The 27,711-nt window shown below is 38.7% G+C and overlaps 2 protein-coding genes and 1 long non-coding RNA gene across 5 annotated transcripts in view; 2 read left to right on the forward strand and 1 right to left on the reverse strand.

Annotated features, from left to right (window-relative positions):
* The window catches only part of LOC111191401 (voltage-gated potassium channel subunit beta-3), a 61,070-nt gene extending 34,639 nt beyond the window's left edge, over positions 1–26,431 (forward strand). The window contains exons 2-14 of the mRNA XM_049465511.1: positions 208–251; positions 1,444–1,481; positions 1,909–1,988; positions 6,941–6,985; positions 9,718–9,762; positions 10,498–10,541; positions 11,368–11,454; positions 12,487–12,572; positions 12,671–12,791; positions 15,222–15,316; positions 17,674–17,794; positions 18,040–18,128; positions 20,327–26,431. Coding sequence (XP_049321468.1) covers positions 208–251; positions 1,444–1,481; positions 1,909–1,988; positions 6,941–6,985; positions 9,718–9,762; positions 10,498–10,541; positions 11,368–11,454; positions 12,487–12,572; positions 12,671–12,791; positions 15,222–15,316; positions 17,674–17,794; positions 18,040–18,128; positions 20,327–20,416 — 985 coding nt within the window. The 3' untranslated portion in view covers positions 20,417–26,431. The remainder of the gene's footprint in view (positions 1–207; positions 252–1,443; positions 1,482–1,908; positions 1,989–6,940; positions 6,986–9,717; positions 9,763–10,497; positions 10,542–11,367; positions 11,455–12,486; positions 12,573–12,670; positions 12,792–15,221; positions 15,317–17,673; positions 17,795–18,039; positions 18,129–20,326) is intronic.
* rnf167 (ring finger protein 167) overlaps positions 1–27,711 on the forward strand; it is a 222,450-nt gene that overhangs the window by 89,757 nt on the left and 104,982 nt on the right. The window lies entirely within an intron of this gene.
* LOC125782252 (uncharacterized) lies at positions 13,695–15,180 on the reverse strand. Of its 2 annotated transcripts, none has more exons than XR_007424867.1 (4): positions 14,538–15,180; positions 14,412–14,453; positions 14,276–14,327; positions 13,695–14,170 (listed from the first exon to the last, which is right to left on the reverse strand). It is a non-coding gene; the product is annotated as an uncharacterized LOC125782252 (long non-coding RNA). The 2 variants fall into 2 exon arrangements; XR_007424866.1 differs by having other exon boundaries at positions 14,126–14,191.

The following is a 27,711-nucleotide window of genomic DNA, read 5'->3' on the forward strand; positions in this document are numbered from 1 at the left end:
CCAGAGAACAGGGAGAGCGACAGTTAAGACATTCAGTGTCCACCAAGGTCAGCACTCGGAGGAACACACTCACACACACACACACTCTCTCTCTCACACACACACACACACACACTCTCTCACACACACTGCAGATTTCTGCCACTGACATCTGTATTTAGAGAGGAGGATGGTTTATTTAACTCTCTCTCTCTCTTTCTTTTTCAGAAACCTGGGGAAATCAGGTCTACGTGTGTCTTGTTTGGGCCTCGGTGAGTAATGGAAGCCCATTAGTAGTAATGCCAGCCAATCAGCACTCAGTAGCAGTAATACTAGCCAGTCAGCATTCGGTAATAATCATACTATAAACTAATTGCATTAAGTAGTAGTAATACCAAGCGCTCATCACATAGTAGTAGTAATGAAAGCCAATCAGCACTCAGTAGTAGGAATGATAGCCAATCAGTGCTCAGTAGCAGTAATGATAGCCAGTCAGCGCTCAGTAGCAGTAATGATAGCCAATCAGCACTCAGTAGCAGTAATGATAGCCAATCAGCACTCAGTAGAAATAATGATAGCCAATCAGCACTCAGTATTAGTAATGATAGGCAATCAGCATGCAGTAGCAGTAATAATAGCTAATCAGCATTAAGTGGTAGTAATAATAGCCAGTCAGCGCTCAGTAGCAGTAATGATAGCCAATCAGCACTCAGTATTAGTAATGATAGCCAATCAGCATGCAGTAGCAGTAATGATAGCCAATCAGCACTCAGTAGCAATAATGATAGCCAATCAGCACTCAGTATTAGTAATGATAGCCAATCAGCACTCAGTATTAGTAATGATAGCCAATCAGCACTCAGTATTAGTAATGATAGGCAATCAGCACGCAGTAGTAGTAATAATAGCCAATCAGCGCTCAGTAGCAGTAATGATAGCCAGTCAGCGCTCAGTAGCAGTAATGATAGCCAATCAGCGCTCAGTAGCAGTAATGATAGCCAATCAGCGCTCAGTAGCAGTAATGATAGCCATTACTTATTTGCTTTTGTGATTAAATAAAATTGTAAAAAAAAGTAAATGTATTAGTTACAATATATTTATGAAAAAATACATAACCAAGCAGCTAAATAACCTCCTATACACAGAAAAAAAGAAGTAAAGATAAGCTAAACTCTCTCTATCTCTCTCTCTCTATCTCTCTCTCTCTCTATCTCTCTTTCTCTCTCTCTCTCTCTATCTCTCTCTCTATCTCTCTTTCTCTCTCTCTGTCTCTCTCCCTATCTCTCTCTCTCTCTATCTCTCTTTCTCTCTCTCTATCTCTCTCTCTCTATCTCTCTCTCTCGTTCTCTCTCTCTCTCTCTCCCTCTCTCTCTCTCTTTCTCTTTCTCTCTCTCTATCTCTCTCTCTCTCTATCTCTCTCTCTCGTTCTCTCTCTCTCGTTCTCTCTCTCTCTCTCTCTCTCAGGGACGTGGGTGACCTTTGGTTCTCAGATATCAGATGAGGTGAGTGTTATTATCTGTAGGTTATGTAGAGTTGTGATTAGAGATGTGATTAGAGTTGTGATTAGAGTTGTGATTAGAGTTGTGATTAGAGTTATGAGTAGAGTTGTGATTAGAGATGTGATTAGAGTTATGATTAGAGTTGTGATTAGAGTTATTATCAGGATGTGATGGGTGTAATAGGTTTCTCATTAGAGTCTGCATTAATGTGCCCTCTTTAAGTCTTTATGCTCTCCCCGGCCACTTTATCAGAAACGCCTCTCCTCTAACTCCACCTCACTGATGTGATGAACAGTTAGTGACTGGAGCTCATCTGATAAAGTGAGCTGGGTTGGTGGGTGTTTCTGATAAAGTGGCCAGTGAGTGGAAGCACAGGGTTGGTGAGTGTTTCTGATAAAGTGGCCGGTGGTAACGTGTGCTGTGTTCTCAGATGGCGGAGAATCTGATGACTATAGCGTACGAGAACGGAGTGAACCTGTTCGACACTGCAGAGGTTTACGCCTCGGGCAGGTAAGATACACACCTCACTGATTCACCTGAGAGAGTGTGTGTGTGTGTGTGTGTGTCTGTAGAGAAGTGCTGCTAATGGAATAAGATGCTCTGGTACAGGTAGACATGTGCCTTCTGGCACCATGCCAGAGATAAATACATTAATAAATCGTTTAATAGATTTAGAGGTTTAAGGTTTAAGGTTTAAAGAGATGAATGATGGATGGATGGATGGATGGATGGAGATAGATAGATAAACATAGTAAGATGAAAGTGTTTATGAGGAATTGAATATGGATTAACGGATCATATATGGAAGGATTAAGAAGTTTATAAATGGATGAATGTATGGATGGAAGAAAAAGTTGATGGATGGATGCATAGATAAATGAATAGAAAGATGGATAGATCAATGTATGGATAGATGAGTATGTGAATGGATAGAAGAATAGATGATAAATGAGTGCGTAGATCATGTTTATGGATAGCTGCATATAGATATAAATAGACAGATTAGATTGATGTATGGATAGATGGGAAGGTGGATGGATAAATGGATGATTGGGGGATTTGTAGATAGACAGGTGCATGAATGAATGGATAGATGGTGTAGCTGGATGGATATATTGGATGAATTGATGTATAGGTGGATGGACAGATGAATGCATGGAAGGATTCATAGATGAATGAATAGATTGATGGGTGGATGGATGATTGGGGAAATTTTTAGATAGGTTGATGGACAGATGAATGGATGGATTGATGTATGGATAGAAGGAAAGGTGGATGAAAGGATGAATAGATTAATTGGATGGATAAATGCATGGATACATAGGTAGGTGGATGGATGGATGGATGGATGGATAGGTGGGTAGGTGGACAAATGAAAACATGGATTAATGCATGGATAGATGGATGGATGGATAAATAGATAGAAGGATGGATAGATGAATGAATGGATTGATGTATGAATAGATGGGAGAAGGGTAGGTGGATGGGTAAGTGGATGATTGGGGGAATTTATAGATAGGTTGATGGATAGATGAATGAATGAATTGATGTATAGATAGATGGGTAGGTGAACAAATGAATTAATGTATTACAGTTTTTCTCCATTGGTTTGGCTCATTTCTTGAAACTGAGATGACATTCTCAAAATAACATGGACAAATTCCCAAACTAACTTGCAGTTTCTCATAACAGAATGGCATTTCTCATTGCTTTCATCACATTTCAAATGCTTTGTACATGTCTTAAGCACTTAGTACATCTTTGCAAATGGTTTTGTACAAGTAGCCTACACTTAACACAATCATCCTACATTTAGTACATTTTCCAAAAGAATGCATCTAGTTGATCTATCTTAATTGGTTAGTTCTCAGTGTAATGGTTGTTCTCTTCAAAACATGTCAGCACAATTTCATCATATAAGTCATCATCTGCAGAATAGTCTGCTCAATTCTCAAAATGGATTAAGAAATTGTAATACAATACAGAACACATATTTTGGAACATTTCATAAATTCATTACAATCAGGTGAGTAGGTAACAGGTGAAAGCAGGTTTTGACGAAAATGAGTGTCCCACATTACTGGTGACCAATCCATCAGTTTGTTGTCTATTATTTTGAATGCTGGCATTGCTCTATATACAGTGGATATAAAAAGTCTACACACCCCTGTTCAAATGCCAGGTTTTTGTGTTGTAAAAAAATTTAAGCAAGACAAATAATTTCATAACTTTTTTCACATTTAATGTGACCTATAACCTGTACAATGCAATTGAAAAACAAACATAAATCTTTACAGCGAAAAAATATAAAACAAAAAACTTAAAATCACCTGGTTAAATACATATAACTAATACTTTGTTGCAACATCTTTTGCATTTATTACAGCACTCAGTCTTTTTGGGTAGGAACCTATCAGCGTGACACATCTTGATGTGGCAAAATTTGCCCACTCTTCTTTGCATCAACTGCTCAAAATCTGACAAAATGTGAGGGCATCTCCTGTGCCCAGCCCTCTTCAGATTACCCCACAGATGTTCAATGGGATTCAGGTCTGGATTCAGGCTGGGCCATTCCAAAGCCTTAATCTTATACCGCTGAAGCCATTCTTTTGTTGATTTAGATGTGTCCTTTGTGTCATTGTTGTGCTGAAAGATGAAGTTCCTTTTCATCTTCAGTTTTCTACCAGAGGCCGAAGGTTTTTGCCAATACTGACTGGTATTTGGAACTGTTCAAAATTCCGTCCACCCTGAATAAAGCCCCAGTTCCAGCTGAAGAAAAACAGCCCCAAAGTATGATGCTGCCACCACCATGCTTCACTGTAGGTATGCTGTTCTTTTGGTGACGAGCAGTGTTGCTTTTGCGCCTAATATACCTTTTGGAATTATGTCCAAAACGTTTAACCTTGGTTTCATTAAACCATAACACATTTTCCCACATGCGTTTGGTAGATATCAGATGAATTTTTGGAGAATTAAGTAGAGCTTAGATGTTTTCTGGATGTTTGTTTTGCACAGACATATGAAGAAGTCGGCAGATTGTTGTCACATGTACTGCACAGCCAGTACTTGCCAGAAATTCTTGCAGCTCCTTCAGTGCTGCTGTCGGCCTCTTGGCAGCCTCCTTGACCAATTTTCTTCTTGTCTTATCATCAATTTTTGTCAAATGTCTTGTTCTTGGTAATGTCTTGTTGTGCCATGTTTTCTCCACTTGATGATGACAGTCTTCAAAGTGTTCCATGGTATATTTAATGACTTTTGTAGCCTTCACCTGACTGATATCTATGAATAATGAGATACCTCTGATGCTCTGGCATCTCTTTGTGGACCATGGCTTGTGCTGAAAGATGTGGCTACAAAAATATCAGGACAAGCCTACTAGAACAGTTAAACTTTATTTGGAGTTGATCAGAGGCACTTTAATTGTTGACAGGTGTGTGCTGACTCCAATTTAAAGTGAGTTCGAAGGTTATTGGTTAAATTTGAACACAGCAACACCCCTAGTTATAAAAGGGTGTGCACACTTATGCAACCTCAATATCTCAGTTGTTTATTTTTACTTCACCTCCCTGAAAGATTTCTGTTTGTTTTTCAATTGCATTGTACAGGTTATAGGTCACATTATAGGTAGAAATTATTTGTCTTATTGTATTTTTTTTTACATCACAAAAACCTACCATTTGAACAGGGGTGTGTAGACTTTTTCTATCCACTGTATACATCTTGGCCTGGTGCTAGTTCTTTGATGCTAGTCCTGTGATGATATAACGATGATATAGTCCTGTGATGATATAATGATTATATAGTCCTGTGGCGATCAGTGTAGAGGATGGCTCAGGCATTCTTCCCACAGTGCATTGCTAAAGAACATATCAGATGCAATGTTGATGAGAATTTATGGCCAAACAGACTGCAGCGGATGGATGGCCAGGAAGGTGATGGAGAGAGGGGAGTGACACAGAGTAGTCAGAATGTTACTGTATTGCATTTGTGATGCTTGACTATTTTTTTACCTACTGTAATGTATTTTGTTTTGTTTTTGCAGGTTTTTGTAATTTGTATACATAGTATATTTGATACATTTTCCTTAGTATTTTTCTTTTCTTTCTACCTACAGTAATGTGTAAAGATGTACTTGTAAATAAAAATAGTTACAATTTCCTCAGCAGAATGAGTGCAGTGTGTGTGGTGTGAAAATCGTATTCCTTTAGCTAGACCTCTGCCATAAAGACAAAACATCTAAGCATTTTGACTTGCAGTACTTACACAATGCCAAAGGGACAATGCATTTTGGGGGCACTGATGATTTGTGTGAGAAAGGAAATTAGTTTTGACACATGGGTAAACTGTTTTTGGAGCGATATGAGCAGTGATGAGGATCCATGTAGTTTTGCTGCACCGTCCAGTTTATTTTGACAGATGGACAAAATGAATGAAAATGTGCCAAAGCAATTGAGAAGGATCTATGCCATTTTTATTGTACTGACTATTTATATGGGAGAAAGACTTCATTTTGAAGCAAGAATGAACGTTTTGGGAGACATATGACATTTTGCTGGTTATCTGAAGTGTTGTGAAGAACTGTAAGTCTGTTTGGCCAATTTACCTTTTAGTTATAGGAATGTCATCTCAGTTTCAAGAAATGAGCCAAACCAATTGAGAAAAACTGTAATGTATGGATACATGAATAGGTGGATGGATGGATTGATGCATGGATGGATGAATGGATGGATGCATGGATAAATGAATGATGAATAGGTGGGTGGATGGATGGATGGATGGATGGATAGATGGATCGATGCATGGATGGATGCATGGATAGATGGGTAGGTGCATGGATAAATGTATGTTTGGGGGAATTCGTAGATAGGTTGATGGACAGATGAATGAATGGATTGATGTATGGATAGAAAGATAGGTGGATAGATGAATGGATGGATAAATTGATGGAAGAATGAATAGATAAATGAATGTATTGATGTATGGATAGATGTGTTGGTGGATGGATAAATGAATGGTTGGGGAAATTCATAGATAGACAGGTTGATGGATTGATGTATGGAAAGGTGGATGGATGGATGAATTGATGTATAGATGGGTAGGTGAACAGATGAATGAATGGATTAATGTATGGATAGGTGAATGGATGGATAGATGGGTAGGTGGAGAGATGAATAAATGTATAAATGTATGGATAAGTAGATGGTTGGATGTAAGGATGGATGTTTGAATGGATAGATGGATGGAGAGATAGATGGATGGACAGATGGGCTCCAGAGAGCACGTTCTTCTCTTGCACTCCTTCATTCTTCTTGCTTCTCTTCTGTTTTTGCATAAACATGATGAATGTGAGGCCGTGCTGTTTTATAGCTCAACCCCAACCGACCGACCGACTGTTATTTACAGTCTCTCTCTCTCTCTCTCTCTCTCTCTCTCTCTCTCTCTCTCTCTCTCTCTCTCCGCAGGGCTGAGATCACTCTGGGTAATATTATTAAGAAGAAAGGCTGGAGGTGAGCCCGTATTCCGCGGCCGTTACGGCATTACTCACATTTCCACTTCCATTCAGAGGCATGAGAATAACCCGCCGGACCCATTACTGCTCCATCCGTTACCCCCCCACCCAATCCCGACGTTCCCGACGCTCCGGAACACAGAGCAGCATTCCCATCCATCTGCTGTGTTTAGAAGTTTATTCAGCGTTCATTCGTCTTCCTCTTCCTCTACTGCAGAACTGCAGCGCTCCTCACCAAACACTGCTGCACACTGTTCTGTACTCTGTGTGATCTCATAAATCTAAACCTGAGGTTATTTGTGGTTAAAATGTAAATATACAATCTATATCTTATTAATATATTTTCAAAATCTAATATAAATGCTGTATTTCACCAGTATTGCTCTCCTCTTAACGTAGAATAGGCTGTCCTAAAAGTAGTTAAGGTTTAAGGCTAAAAGAATCCTGTTGAGTTAAAGCTAAACCTGGAGAGTTAAAGCTAAACCTGGAGAGTTAAAGCTAAACCTAAAGAATTAAAGCTAAACATAGAGAGTTAAAGATAAACCTGGAGAGATAAAGCTAAACATGGAGAGCTGAAGCTAAACCTGGAGAGTTAAAGCTAAACCTGGAGAGATAAAGCTAAACATGGAGAGCTAAAGCTAAACTTGGAGAGTTAAAGCTAAACCTGGAGAGCTAAAGCTGAATAAGGAGAGTTAAAGCTAAACTTGGAGAGTTAAAGCTAAACCAGGAGAGTTAAAGCTAAACCTGGAGAGTTAAAGCTAAACCTGGAGAGATAAAGCTAAACATGGAGAGCTAAAGCTAAACTTGGAGAGTTAAAGCTAAACCTGGAGAGCTAAAGCTGAATAAGGAGAGTTAAAGCTAAACTTGGAGAGTTAAAGCTAAACCAGGAGAGTTAAAGCTAAACCAGGAGAGTTAAAGCTAAACCTGGAGAGTTAAAGCTAAACCAGGAGAGTTAAAGCTAAACCTGGGGAGTTAAAGCTAAACCTGGAGAGTTAAAGCTAAACCTGGAGAGTTAAAGCTAAACCAGGAGAGTTAAAGCTAAACCTGGAGAGCTAAAACTAAACCTGGAGAGTTAAAGCTAAACCTGGAGAGTTAAAGCTAAACCTGGAGAGTTAAAGCTAAACCTGGAGAGTTAAAGCTAAACCAGGAGAGTTAAAGCTAAACCTGGAGAGCTAAAACTAAACCTGGAGAGTTAAAGCTAAACCTGGAGAGCTAAAACTAAACCTGGAGAGTTAAAGCTAAACCAGGAGAGTTAAAGCTAAAACTGGAGAGTTAAAGCTAAACCTGGAGAGTTAAAGCTAAACCTGGAGAGCTAAAACTAAACCAGGAGAGTTAAAGCTAAGCCAGGAGAGTTAAAGCTAAACCTGGAGAGCTAAAACTAAACCAGGAGAGTTAAAGCTAAACCTGGAGAGCTAAAACTAAACCAGGAGAGTTAAAGCTAAACCTGGAGAGTTAAAGCTAAAACTGGAGAGTTAAAGCTAAATCTGGAGAGTTAAAGCTAAACCAGGAGAGTTAAAGCTAAATATGGAGAGATAAAGCTAAACCTGAAGAGTTAAAGCTAAACCTGGAGAGTTAAAGCTACACCTGAAAAGGTAAAACGAAACCTGGAGAGGTAAAGCTAAACCTGGAGAGTTTTAAGCCAAACCGGGAAAGTTAAAGCTAAACCTGGAGTGTTAAAGCTAAACCTGGAGAGTTAAAGCTGAACCTGGAGAGCTAAACTTGGTACTCAAGTATGAAAATACTGAAAATAAAATACTGGAAAATACTTTTACACAAAGAAAAACTCACTGTATAAAATGTGTATCAGGTGCTTTAACAGGTATCAGACTCACCTTATCTTTATTTAAGAGCTAAAGTTAAACCAGGAGAGCTATAGTTAAACGAGGGAGTTAAAGCTAAACCTGGAGAGCTGAAGCTAAATCTGGAGAGCTAAAGCTAAACCGGGAGAGCTATAGTTAAACCAGGGAGTTAAAGCTAAACCTGGAGAGCTATAGTTAAACCAGGGAGTTAAAGCTAAACCTGGAGAGTTAAAGCTGAACTTGGAGAGTTAAATCTAAACATGGAGAGTTAAAGCTAAACCTGGAGAGTTAAAGCTAAAACTGGAGAGTTAAAGCTAAATCTGGAGAGTTAAAGCTAAACCGGGAGAGGTAAAGCTAAAACTGGAGAGTTAAAGCTAAATCTGGAGAGTTAAAGCTAAACCTGGAGAGTTAAAGCTAAAACTGGAGAGTTAAAGCTAAACCTGGAGAGTTAAAGCTAAAACTGGAGAGATCAAGCTAAACCTGGAGAGTTAAAGCTAAACCTGGAGAGTTAAAGCTAAAACTGATCAAGCTAAACCTGGAGAGTTAAAGCTAAACCTGGAGAGTTAAAGCTAAAACTGGAGGGTTAAAGCTAATCCTGGAGAGTTAAAGCTAAACCTGGAGAGTTAAAGCTAAAACTGGAGGGTTAAAGCTAAACCTGGAGAGGTAAAGCTAAACCTGGAGAGGTAAAGCTAAATATGGAGAGTTAAAGCTAAACTTGGAGAGTTTTAAGCCAAACCGGGAAAGTTAAAGCTAAACCTGGAGAGTTAAAGCTAAAACTGGAGAGCTAAACTTGGTACTCAAGTATGAAAATACTGAAAATAAAATACTGGAAAATACTTTTACACAAAGAAAAACTCACTGTATAAAATGTGTATCAGGTGCTTTAACAGGTATCAGACTCACCTTATCTTTATTTACTGTGTTTTTGCAGGAGATCCAGTTTTGTAGTAACCACTAAGATCTACTGGGGTGGACAGTAAGTATATTTAAAAATAATGTATATATAAAAGCCTCTGCCTGTTGTGTAAAAATAAAAAGTCATTTTTATGATGTAGTATTTATTGTAATGTTTTTACACCTAGACAAAATGCGTCAGTAATGTCAGATTCGTAAAAAAAAATGCTATTAAACCATTGTTTAATAAAAAAACTGTGATTTTTATTAACGTTTTGGGATAGATTATCTAATTAATCAGCACTAATTACACTCAATATTCTTACTAAAGCGTGTTGTCGATAAAATACAAAAATGTCTCTCTATACAATAAAGTATCTTCATATTGCCCAGCTCCAGTTTGAAACCAGTACAATCCTTCTAAGTTAATTTCAGGAAAAAACAAGATAATTTCAAGGAAATATGGAATATGGGCTCTGTTTAAGTCATTTTTCCTTACATTAGCTTTTTTAAATTTTACACTTAAGATAAATAGTTATACTTAAAAAAAAATTATCATAATTTTCTTTAGAAAAAAAAAAGTCTTATAATGATGAATCTTAAAGTGCATCTAAAAATGGAACACACCTCAAATAAAAGAAATATAAGAAATCTTTGTAAAAAATGGTTTTAAACTATTTATGTCTTCTTAAGAACAGTTGGTTAATGAGGCTCTCATCATAGATATACTTCATAATTATTATTTTTAAATGTTTTTCGTACGTTTTTCTTAGTAAATAATTTGTAAATCTCTAACACTTCCACTTTCTACCTGCAGGGCGGAGACAGAGAGAGGCCTGTCCAGAAAACACATTATTGAAGGTAGAGTTCTGTTTAAAATCAATAAAATCTCACAAATCACTTGTTTTTTATTATTTTACTATTTTACTGTGTATATACACCTAACATGGCAGATGAAGGAACTGTCTGTGTTATGTAAGAGTTATATAATTTAATCACTATTGTTTCATTAAATAGCATTATAATGATATAATAATAGTTGCATCATTGCATTGTTACAGCTCTAATGGGGTAAACTGCATTTACAGCTCTAAATAAGAGATCACTTAAAAATGATGAGTTTCTTTGATTTTACCAAATTGAAAACCTCTGGAATATAATCAAGAGGAAGATGGATGATCACAAGCCATCAAACCACCAAACTGAACTGCTTGAATTTTTGCTCCAGGAGTAAAGCAGCATAAAGTTATCCAAAAGCAGTGTGTAAGACTGGTGGAGGAGAACATGATGCCAAGATGCATGAAAAAAACTGTGATTGAAAACCAACCAGGGTTATTCCACCAAATATTGATTATTTCTGAACTCTTAAAACTTTATGAATATGAACTTGTTTTCTTTGCATTATTTGAGGTCTGAAAGCTCTGCTTCTTTTTTGTTATTTCAGTCATATCTCATTTTCTGTAAATAAATGCTCTAAATGAGAATATTTTTATGTGGAATTTGGGAGAAATGTTGTCTGTAGTTTATAGAATAAAACAACAATGTTCATTTTACTCAAACATAAACCTATAAATAGTGAAATCAGAGAAACTGATTCAGAAACTGAAGTGCTCTCTTCATTTTTTACAGAGCTGTATATATATATATGTTTATCAAAATCATTAATAAAGTTGATATTATTCCTCAGGTCTTCGAGGATCTTTGTCCAGACTCCAGTTGGATTATGTAGACATCGTCTTCGCCAATCGTAATGACGTCAACAGTCCAATGGAAGGTAAGACAGTTTTCAATACTATAATCAATAATCATCAATCAATAATCACATCAGTCATAATCATTCAGCATATTCATATTCAAGACATGTATAGCACTTCCACTATACATCAAAACATCTGTAGACACCCCTTCCAATGAATGCATGTACTAATTCTCTTAATTAATGATGGGTGTGGTTAATTTTGGGCGTAACATGAAATAAACCAATCAGAGTGTCTCTTGCTCATCATTCTCTTTAAGAGTAGATCAGGTGAGCTCTGACTTTGGTGGATTGCTATTGTAACGGTGCAGCTACCTGGACGTGTCCAACAAACTCTTCTCAGCAGAGGAAACTGAGCTGCTGGTTGACGCTGTGAAGGAGCTCCAGCAGCTCATTTACGGGAACAGCAATGTTATTTTATTTACTATTCTGTTTATTGTTGCCAAGATAGCGATGAACGTCTGACTGTTGCCGTCTGTCTAGGTTGTATTCAATTAGTGGAGTCAGTTTCTCTGATTTTACTATTTATAGGTTTATGTTTGAGTAAAATGAACATTGTTGTTTTATTCTATAAACTACAGACAACATTTCTCCCAAATTCCAAATAAAAATATCGTCATTTAGAGCATTTATTTACAGAAAATGAGAAATGACTGAAATAACAAAAAAAGATGCAGAGCTTTCAGACCTCAAATAATACAAAGAAAACAAGTTCATATTCATAAAGTTTTAAGAGTTCAGAAATAATCAATATTTGGTGGAATAACCCTGGTTTTTAATCACAGTTTTCATGCATCTTGGCATCATGTTCTCCTCCACCAGTCTTACACACTGCTTTTGGATAACTTTATGCTGCTTTACTCCTGGTGCAAAGATTCAAGCAGTTCAGTTTGGTGGTTTGATGGCTTGTGATCATCCATCTTCCTCTTGATTATATTCCAGAGGATTTTAATTTGGTAAAATCAAAGAAACTCATCATTTTTAGGTGGTCTCTTGTGTGATAGTCCAAATCCAAATGTATAAATACATATTCATGTGTGTGTTTTATAGAGGTGGTCCGGGCGATGACGTTTGTGATAAATCAGGGCATGGCCATGTACTGGGGGACGTCTCGTTGGAGTGCTATGGAGATAATGGTAAGATTAACAGATTAATCAAAAAATAAGTCTAAACTTTAATTCCATTTTCCTTTTCCTTTTATCTTAAACTGTGTTTTTCCCTTTTCCCCCTCTAGGAGGCGTACTCAGTAGCGCGGCAGTTTAATCTGATCCCCCCGGTGTGTGAACAGGCCGAGTACCATTACTTCCAGAGGGATAAAGTGGAGGTTCAACTGCCCGAACTTTACCACAAAATCGGTCAGTATTAATAACTTACTCACGGTGAATTTTACCACAGAATTAGTTCGTTTTTCTTACTAATCATAACATTTACTGCTAAATCAACTTTACTTTACCACAAACTAGTTCCTATACAGTAACTGTAACTACCTTTACAAACAATACACTTTACGACAAATCTGAAACTTTAAAACAAATTAACCTTTACTACAAATATGAAACGTTACACCAAACAATACATTTTACTACAAATCTGAAACAATACAACATGCAACAAACTTTACTAAAAAAGTGAAACTTTACAAACAATTTACTTTACTAAAAATCTGAGACTTTACAACAAGCAATACATTTTAGTAGAAAAATCTGAAACTTTACGAACAATAAACATTATTTGAAACTTTATAAGCAATAGACTTTACTTCAAATCTAAAACATTAGAATAAGAAATAAACTTTACTACAAATCTGAGACTTTACAACAAACAATAAACTTGACAACAAAATCAGTCGGTAACTTTACAAACATTAAACTTTACAACAAATATGGAGCTTTACAGCAAGAAATAAACTTTACTTCAAATCTGAAACTTTAATACAAGCAATGAACTTTACTACAAATCTGAAATGTTACAAAAAAACAATACATTTTACTACAAATCTGACACTTTACAAGAATCAATAAACTTTACTACAAATCTGAAACTTTACAACAAGCAATTTACTTTACTACAATCTGAAATTTTACAACAATCAATAAACTTTACTACAAATCTAAAACTTTACATGCAATAAACTTTACTACAAATCTAAAACTTTACATGCAATAAACTTTACTACAAATCTGAAACTTTACAACAAACAATACACTTTACTAAAAAACAGAAACTTACAATAAGCAGTAAACTTGACAACAAAATCAGTCTGTAACTTTACCAACATTAAACTTTACAACAAATATGGACATTTACAGCAAACAATAAACTTTACTACAAATCTGAAACAAAGTTATTATTTTTACAATATGTACATTTTTGGTCAGTTTAAGTGTAGCTAATTTAACTAATAATTTACAACAAAATCAGTTAGTTAAAGAATAACAAACAGCACAAACATTAACTTAATATTTAATACCTTTTTCTTGAGAAACATACAAACATCACAACATCTTCATTCACTGAATCAGTAGAGAGGAATTCATCTTGTTGTAATGAAACTGTTTTACTCCAGAGATCAGACGCATTTCCCTCCGAGCAGAAGAAATGTAGAACAGTGACTTTCTGGGTTTAGAAAGTTTTAATTGTTTAAAATGAGGTCTGATTAAAACAGGGGCAGAACTCAGCTCTTCAGTTCCAGCTCTCGCAACCTCTGTACCAGCTCTCACAACCTCTGTACCAGCTCTCACAACCTCTGTACCAGCTCTCACAACCTCTGTATCACCTCTCACAACCTCTGTATCACCTTTCACAACCTCTGAATCTCCTCTCACAACCTCTGTATCACGTCTCGCAACCTCTGTACCACCTCTCACAACCTCTGTACCAGCTCTCACAACCTCTGTATCACCTCTCACAACCTCTGTATCACCTTTCACAACCTCTGAATCTCCTCTCACAACCTCTGTATCACGTCTCGCAACCTCTGTACCACCTCTCACAACCTCTGTACCAGCTCTCACAACCTCTGTATCACCTCTCACAACCTCTGTATCACCTTTCACAACCTCTGAATCTCCTCTCACAACCTCTGTATCACGTCTCGCAACCTCTGTACCACCTCTCACAACCTCTGTACCACCTCTCACAACCTCTGTACCAGCTCTCACAACCTCTGTATTACCTCTCACAACCTCTGTGTCACCTCTCACAACCTCTGTATCACCTCTCACAACCTCTGTACCAGCTCTCACAACCTCTGTATCACCTCTCACAACCTCTGTATCACCTCTCACAACCTCTGTATCACCTCTCACAACCTCTGTACCAGCTCTCGCAAACTCTGTACCAGCTCTCACAACCCCTGTTCCAGCTCTCGCAACCTCTGTACCAGCTCTCGCAAAATCTGTACCAGCTCTCGCAAACTCTGTACCACCTTTCGTTACCTCTTTACCACCTCTCACATCCTCTGTACCTCTGTTACAGCTCCTTCCTATTCCTTTCCCTCATCGCTATCCCAATTTTATTTTCTTCTTTCTTTTTATTTTCTCTCATCTCTTCTTTTGTTCTTTCTCTAATTTTTTTATTCTTCTTCATTTTGTTCTCTTACTTACTCTTACTTATCTCATATGTTATCCTTTTTCTTTTTTTTACATATATTTTGTGTTTGACCTCTCTTGTTATCCTTTCTTTCTTTTATTTCCTTTTCCCTTTCTTTGCCCCCACTCCTCTATACTGCTGTTATTCTTTCTTTCTAACTACTTTTTCTCTCTCTCTCTCTCTCTCTCTCTCAGGTGTTGGAGCGATGACCTGGTCTCCGTTAGCGTGTGGGCTGATCACAGGGAAATACAGCGATGGCGTTCCTGAATGTTCTAGAGCTGCAATGAAAGTGAGTCATGTTAGCTATTTCTTCTACTTCTCTCTCTCTCTCTCTCTCTCTTTCTCTCTCTCCGTCTCCATATGTACTCCTCTCAGCTCCGTATTTGCGGGTGTGAGGGCAGCTGTCGGCAGTGTGTTATTCTTCAGGCTAATGGCCGGGCGAGATTTAGCAGCTTTAAGCAGCTCTCTCTCTCTCTCTCTCTCTCTCTCTCTCTCTTTTTCTCTCTCTTTCTCTTTTTTCGCTCGTCCGTCAGCGTTTAAGAGACTCGGATAAATCCATAACTCCTCTGAACATCTCAGCCTTTACTGGAACTCTGGACACGGAGTTCTGGATTGCAGACTACTGCAAAACTCAGCGTGCAGTTCTGCCTCAGACAGATATGTAAATGATTACAGGTGTAAGCAAAAAAAGTTGGGTAGTGTACCTCCTGGTGAGAGATCGTAGACGTGCTAGAGATGCATCTATGAAGCATTTAACACATTTTGCCAAGTTGAGAGATGAGAGGGACGCCTCATTGAACTGACTGAAACAGGATGCTCGTTTCATCAATTTACCCATAAGTAAGGTCATCAGTGAGCCAATCACAATCGTCGTGATTTTCCTTAATGATGTCATTAACGGAAAACAACCTGCACTACTAAAGAATTTAACTACTAAAGAATTTATCTTCTTTAGCGTCCATTTAAGTTTGACTATGTAGGTCTTGTGGGTTCTGCACTTCAGTAATGCACCCCTTTCTTTACATAGCAACACCTTAGCTACCACATAGTAATCACCAAGCAACCAATTCATTAATCATAGCTTATGTCACCTTGGCAACACCATATAACCACCGAAATTCACATTACTAACTACCTAGCAGCCACCTATTCTTGTTCACCATAGCAACCACATGAAACCAACTGTAATATCAAGGCAACCACCTAGCAACACCATAGAACCACAGATATTCACGTTACTAACTACCTAGCAGCCACCTATCTACTCCGCTACTACTACAACTGATACAATCCATTTCACATGATCTATTTCAGGACAGGTCCCCAACTAGCAACACCATATCAGCCACTTTGCAACACAAAAACAACCACATAGAAACCAACTGTGATGTCATGGCAACCACCTAGCAATGCCATAGGAACCGCTGATATTCACCTTTACTAATCACTACTCTATTACTTCTGCCCAGCTAATACAAATCGTTTTACATTAACTATTTCAGGACGTTTTGACCCACATTTGTCGTTTTCCTTTCATCTTTCACCCCTTGTTCTTCCTGTTTACTTTCATTCATTTTTGTTCACATTCCAGCATTTTCATTTACCCGACACCCACCAAACTGCATGTCCTCCCTGATTGTAACCTTCATGAAAACATCTTGCACATTTTCCATCGACTCCTTGCACCATTGATTTGCACACTTGCTCACTGTCAGTGTGTAGCCCCTCCCTCCAATCTGCGTACCTGTATATGTTTACCTGTAATCTCTATTGTATTGAATTTGTGTTGGCTTTGTGTTGACTAAATGTAATATTGAACACTCCTGCACTAATTCAGAACAATTCCATCAGGCTTTATGATGACTAAGATTTAAGTTGGATAAATGCAACAAAATATCATATATAGTGAGTATTTACAGCTCTGGAAAAATAAGAGAGCACTTAAAAATGATGAATTTCTTTGATTTTACCTAATTAAAAACCTCTGGAATATAATCAAGAGGAAGATGGATGATCACAAGCCATCAAACCACCAAACTGAACTGCTTGAATTTTTACACCAGGAGTAAAGCAGCATAAAGTTATCCAAAAGCAGTGTGTAAGACTGGTGGAGGAGAACATGATGCCAAGATGCATGAAATAAAAAAACTGTGATTATAAACCAGGGTTATTCCACCAAATATTGATTATTTCTGAACTCTTAAAACTTTATGAATATGAACTTGTTTTCTTTGCATTATTTGAGGTCTGAAAGCTCTGCATCTTTTTTTGTTATTTCAGTCATTTCTCATTTTCTGTAAATAAATGCTCTAAATGAGAATATTTTTATTTGGAATTTGGGAGAAATGTTGTCTGTAGTTTATAGAATAAAACAACAATGTTCATTTTACTCAAACATAAACCTATAAATAGCAAAATCAGAGAAACTGATTCAGAAACTAAAAGTTACGTTTACGTAAAGATATTTTCATGTGAAAAAGCACAATTAACTAGTGGAACTACTGTCCATCATTAAATTAAATTAATTTAAAGAGTTATTTTTGATTGCATATTAATTTACAAAGGCTATAAATTCTTTAAACACTAACTGCACTGTGTTTGTGTGTGTGTGTGTGTGTGTATTGTGTGTGTGTGTGTGTGTATCAGGGTTATCAGTGGTTAAAGGAGAGAGTGTATAGTGAAGAGGGCCGCAGACAGCTGGCCAAAATCAAAGAGCTCCACCTGCTGGCCGACAGGCTGGGCTGCACTGCTGCACAACTCGCCATCGGTAAGTGTGTGTGTGTGTGTGTGTGTGTGTGAGTACTGCAGCATTTCTGAATGTGACAGTGTTTTGTCAGTATGTTGCTCTATGCTGTAACACTGCAGTGTGAGACCTTTCCAAATACATCACACTGTAGTGCTGTCACTGCATATTTAGAGTTTTATTAATAATAATAATAATAATAATAATAACGTTTATATGTGTTTATTTGTAATATTTTGATCTGTATGTTTTCTCTCTCTGTGTTTCAGCGTGGTGTTTACGCAGTGAAGGCGTTAGTTCTGTTTTATTGGGCGTCTCAAACACAGATCAGCTTCTGGAGAACCTGGGTGCTCTAAGGGTAACACACACTCTCTCACACACTGTATCAAATTAATTAGAAATGCTGTAACATCAAAGAATTTCTAAGGAAAAGAAACAGATTCGATCTGTTCTTAACACACATAAACACACACCCACACTCAGTCCTGTTTCTCGAAACATAAAAAGTAACAGGAGTGAGTGCCAGTAACAGGAGTGAGTTTCAGTAACAGGAGTGAGTGCCAGTAACAGGAGTGCGTTTCAGTAACAGGAGTGAGTGCCAGTAACAGGAGTGCGTTTCAGTAACAGGAGTGAGTGCCAGTAACAGGAGTGCGTTTCAGTAACAGGAGTTAGTGCCAGTAACAGGAGTGCGTTTCAGTAACAGGAGTGAGTGCCAGTAACAGGAGTGAGTTTCAGTAACAGGAGTGAGTGCCAGTAACAGGAGTGAGTTTCAGTAACAGGAGTGAGTGCCAGTAACAGGAGTGAGTTTCAGTAACAAGAGGGAATGCTAGTAACAGGAGTGAGTTTCAGTAACAGGAGTAAGTGCCAGTAACAGGAGTGTGTACCAGCAACAGTAGTGAGTTCCAGTAACAGGACTGAACATTGTCCTCTGGTTTATTGATTTATTAATGTGAATATTAGTTTTTTCCAATTCTGTTTGGCTCATAATTTATTCATTTGTTTGATAAATTACATAATAATATTAAAATTTGATCAATTTCAGTTTTTGATAAGACAAAAAATAGCTTTGCATCTTATAAAAAATACATATATAGTGATTTTTTTGTCATAAATATCAATTATTTGAACATGCAGATTAATAAATGAAAATTAAAGGAATTAGTGGACTTGCTTTTAAACATGCTTTTTAAATGTCACTTGACTTGAATTCTGGGGGAATGAATGCTGCGCTACACCAATAAGAGTCCTTGGGCCAGACCCCTAACACTACACTGGTCCGTCTCTGTAATAGGAATAACCTTGTAAATCACTCTGAATGAAGGTTTTAGCTAACTGAGTGTAATGTGTTGTTATGTGAATAATGATAATGAACAGTGCAGCATGGAAGAAGCATAGGTCTATAATTTAATAAAATTACTTATTAAGAATTAAACTCCAAGGGCCCTATTTTATCTATACGCGAGCTGTCAACTGTCCACCATACAGCTTGATTTAGGGCGTGTCAATGTGTCTTTGCTATTGTAACGACGGGAAAAGTACACCTTGCCCGACTCGAAACGCAAACAAAAAGTCGTGTAATAATTATCTTCTTAATTAATCATGGATGTGCTTAATTTTGTGCGTAACGTTAAATAAACCAATCAGAGTGTCTCTTGCTCATCATTTTCTTTAAGAGTCAGGTGAGCTCTGACTTTGGCGGATTGCTATTTTAACGGTGCAGCTACCTGTTACTGGCACTCACTCGTGTTACTGGCACTCACTCCTGTTACTGGCACTCACTCTTGTCACTAGCATTCCCTCTTGTAACTGAAACTCACTCCTGTTACTGAAACTCACTTCTTTTACTGAAACTCACTTCTTTTACTGGTACTCACTCCTGTTACTGGCACTCACTCCTGTCACTGGCACTCACTCCTGTAACTGGCACTCACTCCTGTTACTGGCACTTACACCTGTTACCTCTTACTGGCACTCACTTCTGTTACTAGCATTCCATAATTTATTAAACAAATGAATAAATGATGAGCCAAACATAATTGAAAAAAAACAGAGGACAATACTCACTCCTGTTACTGGAACTTACTCCTGTTACTGGCATTCACTCCTGTTACTTTTTATGTTTTGAGTAATGTTTCCAACAAACTCTTCTCAGCAGAGGAAACTGAGCTGCTGGTTGACGCTGTGAAGGAGCTCCAGCAGTTCCAGCATTTAAATTAGTATTCTGTTTATTGTTGATGTAAAGGTTGGGTTTGTGCTGCCCTGTGTTACCAAGATAGAGATGAACGTCTGACTGTAGACTGTTGTCAGGGTTCAAATCAGTCAGTGGAGCTCCTGTATTTTCAGTTACCAAGATAAACAAGCAAAACTCCAGAAATGTAGCTGAACACACCTCATTTCCAGAACACCACGCCCATCAGTGTAGATATATTCAGAAGATCTGCTGCTGTTTAAAAAAGGCAGGAGGAAGGAGTGAAAATAGACTGTTGGCTGGGTGTAAGATAGCAATGAACACTTCCTGGTTAAAGCGGATGTTCTCTGGGTTCTGTTCCTCTGCAGGTGCTCTCTCAGATGACTCCTCAGACGGTCGGCGAGATGGACGCTCTGCTGGGAAACAAGCCGCACTCCAAGAAAGAGTCGCGTGCATGAAGAAGGAAGAACCTGCGACGGGAAACGAGTGCGGAAAACGAGTGATGAACGCCGAGCGTGGGCTGGAAGAAAAGATGCAGAAAAGACGGACGGATGAGAAAAGGAGTGCTTTCGCTTCCTTCCCTGTGTACTCCATCTCCCTGCATGGCTCCTGCTAAAATATCGGGCTTCCAGAAACAGATCCAGCACCAAAACCCATTCCAGACCAGAACCAGACCCTTTATCCTGGACCAGAACTGGACTAGAACTTAATTATTTTATAACCCAGACCAGAACTGGACCTAACTAAACCTAAACCAGAACCAGACCCTTTATCCTGGACCAGAACTGGACTTAACTAAACCTAAACCAGAACCAGACCCTTTATCCTGGACCAGAACTGAACTTACTAATCCAGAACCAGAACCTTTATCCCGGACCAGAACTGGACTAGAACTTAATTACTTTATAACCCATACCAGAACCGGACTTAAGTAAAACCAGAACCAGATCCAGACCCTTTATCCTGGACCAGAACTGAACTTACTAATCCAGAACCAGACCCTTTATCCCGGACCAGAACTGGACTGGAACTAAATCATTTTATAACCCATACTGGAACTGGACTTACTAGACAAGAAATAAGCAAGAACCAAACTCCTCTATCCTGGACCAGAACTGAACTTACTAATCCAGAACCAGACCCTCTATCCTGGACCAGAACTAAACTATGACTGAACCCGTCTAACTCTGACTAGAACCAACCCAGAACCAAACACAAATCCAGAAAGAGGAACTAGAACTAGAATCAAACTCATTCAACTCAGAACCATTCCTTCCCCATAATGGATTCAAACTGGACCCAATCAGTCCAGGCCATAACTGCATCCTTTTAACCCAGAACACTTTTACCCTGGACCAAAACTGTAATACTGGACCATTTAACACAAATCAGCCAACTGAAGCTCTTCAACCCAGACCAGAACTGGACCTATTTCACCCGGATCAGTACTGGACCCCTTCAGCCAAGACCGGAACTGGACCTCTTCAACCAAGGCCAGAACTGAATCATTATATCCTGGACCAAAACTGACGACCCATTGTACACGTACCAGTAATGGACACATTCAATCCAGATCAGAACTGGACCCCTTCAACCCAGACTAGTATTGCACACCATTCAACTCGGACCAGAACTGGACACTTTAATCCTGGACTGTAACGTTACGGAATCCCTTCAACCAAAACCGACGACTTATTGAACCTGTACCCTTTTAACCTGTACCAGTACTGGACACATTCAATCCAGACCAAACTGGACCCATTTAACCCGAACCAGAACTGGACCACTTCAACCAAGAACAGAACTGGGGCCATTTAACCAATACCAGAAATACCTGAATTATTTTATCTTGGGTCAAAACTGAAGACCCATTGAACCCAGACCAGAACTGGACCTCTTCAACCCAGACCAGAACTGGACCCTTTTAACCCAGACCAGAACTGGACACCTTTAGCAAAGTGAAACATCTTCAACCCAGACCAGAACTGGACCAACTTTAACTCAGACCAGAACTGGAGCTTTACAACCCAGACCAGAACTGGACCCCTTTAACAAAGTGAAACCTCTTCAACCAAGACCAGAACTGAATCATTTTATCCTGGACCAAAACTGACAACCTATTGAACCAGAACTGGACCCCTTTAACCCGGACCAAAACTGGACCTCTTCAACTAAGACCAGAACTGCACCCATTCAACACCACCCAGTGCTATATCTAGAACTAGATCCATTGTAACTTGGAAAGACACCCCGACCTGTTCACACTGGTTCAGAACCGAGCCGGTACTGGACCCGGACCAGTGCTGGACCAGAACCAGACCCCCTCTGCATCACTAGCCCTGCTTTTTATAATATATACCTACTAACTAACCAACACACAGACTTACTCTGAACGCTACGAGAACACGGAGACTCTGAACCACGGCTGTTCTCTCGGTATACAACTCGCCCAGAGAGAGAGAGAGAGAGAGAGAACGAAAGAAAAAAATAACGAACGAGAGAGAGAGAGGATAAAAGAGAGAGAGAGAGAGAGTGAAAGAGTGTGAGAGCATCAGGTTTCTGTCTTCCAGGAGAAACACTTAACGGAGGAAGATGGAGGGAGATGAAAAAAAAAAGACTAGATTTTTCTCCCAGAATGCTGTGTGGCGGGCTTTAGGTGTGTGTGTGTGTGTGTGTGTACTACTGGGTCGCTGCTGTTCACTGCCAATGAAGTAAACAGACACAAAAGCAGCAAAACAGCTCTGAGTGTGTGTGTGTTAGAGGAGTATGAGTGTGTGTGATGAGTGTGTGTGACGAGTGTGTGTGTGATAAGTGTGTGTGTGTGTGTGTGTGTCTTCCTACATCTTCCTCCCTCTCGTCTGTGTCGCCCTGTACGACTCAAACTGTGCGCATGTCCCTTTAAGAGAGTCCCCACTGCCCAGTTAGAGGGATATAAGTGTGTGTTATAAGTGTGTGTGTATGTAAATGTGTGTGTGTGTGTGTGTGTTTGATCGCTGATCCACATCCTCGGCCTTGTCTTTTGCACTAAGCCGGCCGGGTCTCAGAAGCTGGAAGGTAAACGTGACCGGAGGACTGTGCTCGCATCGCTGTGTGTGACGGACATTTCCTGCGTCAATGACAATGAAGAGGACTTCCACGGAGTGTGTGTGTGTGTGTGTACACGAGGACGGATGAGGACATTTTACACTTCAAATGGACACAAATTAGCTCTCCTACTTTAGAACCTGTAGAACCTCCTAGCCTCCTGCTAGCGTCGCCACCCAGCAGCGCAGAGGACCTTAAAAAGCGAAAGTTTGGCAAAAAAATATACATCCATAAACATACACAAGATTCCCACCAAAAAAAAACACAGATTTCATCGTTAAAAGCAAGCACAGCTTTTAAGAAGTTTTAGAACTGGAGCTTCGCTAAGTCATGCTAAGAAGAGTCGGAGCATGAATTTCTCGATTGACGAAATTGTTGGAGACGTTCCTGAAAAGTTTTCCACCAAAAAAATCACAGATTTCCTGGTTAAAAGGAAGCACAGCTTTGGTGTCAGAAGTTCACTTCTTTGGTTTTCGCACTGGAGCTTCGCTGAGTCATGCTAAGAATAGATTGTAGAGACATTCTAGCAATCAGTAATCTTTCACCAGGAGGTACACTACCCAAAGTACCGTATTTTTCAGATTATAATGCGCAATATCAATTAACTTCTATTTTCATACATGATACGCACTAGATTATAAAGGAGCGTTAATCGTGAGTAAGGGTCTCGCCATGCTTTCCTTCTAATGGGAGCTGGGGGAAGCGCCTAAGTAAACAAAATTGTAATTCTTTAAAAAAGATATATTTTAAAGTCATTGTGCTGGATGTTGACCTACACTAAGGATTTATATTCTGAAAACAGTTTATTTGGGTGAGTAAAGTGCTTCTGTTTATTTACAGTAAGCTTAGATTCCCATTTTTTTGTCTAAGGGTGAGTTTTTAGTTAAGATATTCCTGCACTTAGGCTGGGTGCATTAGCATTAGCCGCTAGCCTCAGCGCGAGCGGGACGTAAATGCTGCACGATAACGCTACACTGAGCTCAGCTAGCGGTTCTGCCCATGTAGGTTGTTTTAACAAAAAACGCAAAGTACTGTCTAATATACTCGCTTCTGAGCGGCGAAAGAGCTAGCGCTGTGGTTAGTGGCTGGTGCTAATACTGCTCCAGCCTTAGTGCTGGAGAAACTTCACTAAAAACAACTCACCCTTATAACACTCTGTTCTTCACTGGTTTATAAGGCACACTATAGATTTTTGGGAAAACGAAGAATTTTAAGTGCACCTTAGTGCAAAAAATATGGTAGTCTCTTAGTCTTTTGCGCCCTCTTGTGGTAAAAGCCAAAATATAATGAGATCTCTCTTTATTTCCATATATCAGTGACCTGATGAGCTTTTGTCAATCTTGGCATTCAATTCAAGTCCGAATTCCACTAGAAAGTCTCCAGCAAAAGCAGAATAATCTCTTTTTAATACACTTTTAACGTCCCAATACTTTTGCGAACTCAGCTCCAGTGCAAAACCTAAAAGAAGCAATTTCGTTATTGGCTGATTAGCGGAGGAACTGTTTCAGCAGGACAGCGGTGGCGCCCATAATCGTATGGAGTATTTTCGTACTTCGTCCAAATGTGCGAACAGACAGGAAGGCCTTATTTGCGGACTCTGAGTAATCAGACGTCAGAGATCAGGGAGGACTGTGGGAGTGTATGTCTTTGCACACAGCGTATGGACGTTTGCAGTGCGGACGTTTGATGGATTTCGTCTTCAAGATGTTGGGACTTAATTTGCTAAATTAATTCAACTCTTCGTTCCGTATTCAGACGAAACTGTGCCAGAATACGGAAAGAAAACCAAGCTGGAATTAGGGTTGCATGATATGAGCTGAAATACTGGGAGAGCAATATATTATAAGCACATTATAAATCAGTAATATTGTTAGTTTACGCAAATGATTCCCATTTATTGGATTATATGAATGCTTTCATTCATTAAAACACCCAGAGAAATGCACAGAGGCTTGTGATTGGTCAAAAAGATAACCAGATAACTGGCCTCATTTGCATATTGCTACAGTGTTTTTTTACAACATATCGTGCAGCCCTAACATCATGAAAGCCCTACATCAATACTGGTTTATGGCCAGTTATAATACAATAATAAGGTTAATTTAGAAAATTTTAGATTTTTTTATTGTTCTGTTTTAGCTCCAAACACACCTGAGCCAGGTAAACAATCACTAGATCAGGTGTGTCGAGGAGTTCTAGACGACTGTTCTGAGTTGTAATAAACTAAAAAGTAATGTTTGTTTGTAAAAGTTGATCTTTTATGCTAATCTCAGATCAGCTCACTTGCTTATGCATAAAAAGATCCATCCTGTAGCTCCGCCCCCTCAGTGTATAACATCACAATACCTACATTTAGAGTGTTTAAAAAATAAATAAATAAATATATATATATATATATTCACCCTAATAATGAGAGACTGTAGCTCCACCCCCTCAGTCTATATCACAATACCTACATTTACAGTGTTATTAATATGCATCATTATTGTTATATAAAATAATAAAATAGTTAGTAAATAAGTAATTAGTATAAACTTATCTATACTAATGGTACATTCAATTTTACAAAAAGTTTAAAATTCCCATTTATTGGATTATATGAATGCCTTTAAATGCCAACAAAACACCATAAAATTTATGTGACATCTGATTGGTCAAAAAGCCCTGATAACTGGACTTATTTGCAGTGGGAGGGGCTAAGTTCTGTTTCATTGGCTTGTTGAGGTTTCAATTAGTGTTATGTGCAACAAAACATAAAAAAACATGTCTTTTGTAAGGGTTAAAATGAAAGTAGCACTCATATCCCCCATATATAATAGTTTGTTTGTCTAATTTTAAACCTAAAATATTTTATTTCATCTGATTAATACACACATACCTCCTGGAAACTCTCCTCAATTTAAAAAAAAATAATTAAGTATTTATTTCTTTATTATTCAATGCACAGTAAATGAGCTGATCTGAGTTTAGTATCAATGCACAATGTCTAGCACAGGATGCCAATACAGTTTTAAAGCTAACTGGTTGATAAAAACCCTTTATTCATGTTTTTAGCAGCAAACGACGTCCATAAATAACCTTTATATCTTGAGTTGGTTACAGGATGTTGTTTTGGGTTCTGTCCGACTCTGAAATGCTGTAATGAGAGGATGGGAATGTTCTGAGACTCTGAACGACTGGACTTCATGATGTTTGTATGCTAATGTGTGTGTTGTTAGCGGAAGGATGAGCTAAAGCAGTGTACATACACATTTAGAGCACAGACCTCCTCAGTAACTCTGCCTGTATCTGTTCTATTTTATTGTCTTGCACCGAGAAAAAGAAAGAGAAAAAAAAACAATCAGCCCTGTACTGAATGTATCTGCCTGCCTTTAAAATGTCTGAAGAAACTCCACGTCAACGCAGTGTTTTTCTAGACCTTCACACACACACATACACACACACATTTACACACACGCTTAAACACAATAACACTGGAAGAATAAAAATGCTGAATCACTGAGTCCAATAATGATAGATAGTCCAATAGATTACAAACAATTATACCAACTATAGAATGGAATGAAGAGTAATATGTGTGAATGTAATAATGATACCCCTGCAACCCATACAGACACCACAGCAGCTCATACAGATACCACAGCAACAAACATATATCACAGCAACCCAAACAGATACCACAGTAACCCATACAAATGCCACAAGAACAAAGAGATACCACAGCAACCCATGCAGAATGATGAAATGATGGAGCTTCATCCAATACTTTTGGAGTTGGGGAGTTGACATTGAAGTTGGGAGCAATCAAATCATTACAGATACCACAGCAACCCATACTCCAGATACCACAGTAACCCATACTACAGATATCACAGTAACCCATACTACAGGTACCACAGCAACATATACTTCAGGTACCACAGCAACCCATACTACAGGTACCACAGCAACCCATACTACAGATATCACAGCAACCCATACTACAGATATCACAGCAACCCATACTACAGAGACCACAGCAACCCATACTACAAATACCACAGTAACCCATACTACAGGTACCACAGCAACCCATACTGCAGGTACCACGGCAACCCAAACTACAGATACCACAGCAACCCATACTACAGGTACCACAGTAACCCATACTACAGATATCACAAGAAACAAAGAGATACCACAGCAACCCATGCAGGTAACACAACTTCCCATACTACAGATACCACACCAACCCATACTACAGATACCACAACAACCCATACTACAGATACCACAGCAACCCATACTACAGATTCCACAGTAACCCATACTACAGATACCACAGGAAACAAAGAGATACCACAGCAACCCATGCAGGTAACACAACTTCCCATACTACAGATACCACACCAACCCATACTACAGATACCACAGTAACCCATACTACAGATACCACAGGAAACAAAAAGATACCACAGCAACCCATGCAGGTACCACAGCAACCCATACTACAGGTACCACAGCAACCATACTAAAGATACCACAGTGATAAACAGGCAGAATGATAGAATGATGGATCTCCGTCCAATACTTTTGGAGTTGGGGAGTTGGGAGCAATCAAATCATTATAGATACCACAGCAGCCCTCACTGAGACCACAGCAACCCATACTACAGATACCACAGTAACC

The sequence above is a fragment of the Astyanax mexicanus genome, chromosome 1, assembly GCF_023375975.1.
Source record: "Astyanax mexicanus isolate ESR-SI-001 chromosome 1, AstMex3_surface, whole genome shotgun sequence".
Lineage (NCBI taxonomy): Eukaryota > Metazoa > Chordata > Actinopteri > Characiformes > Acestrorhamphidae > Astyanax > Astyanax mexicanus.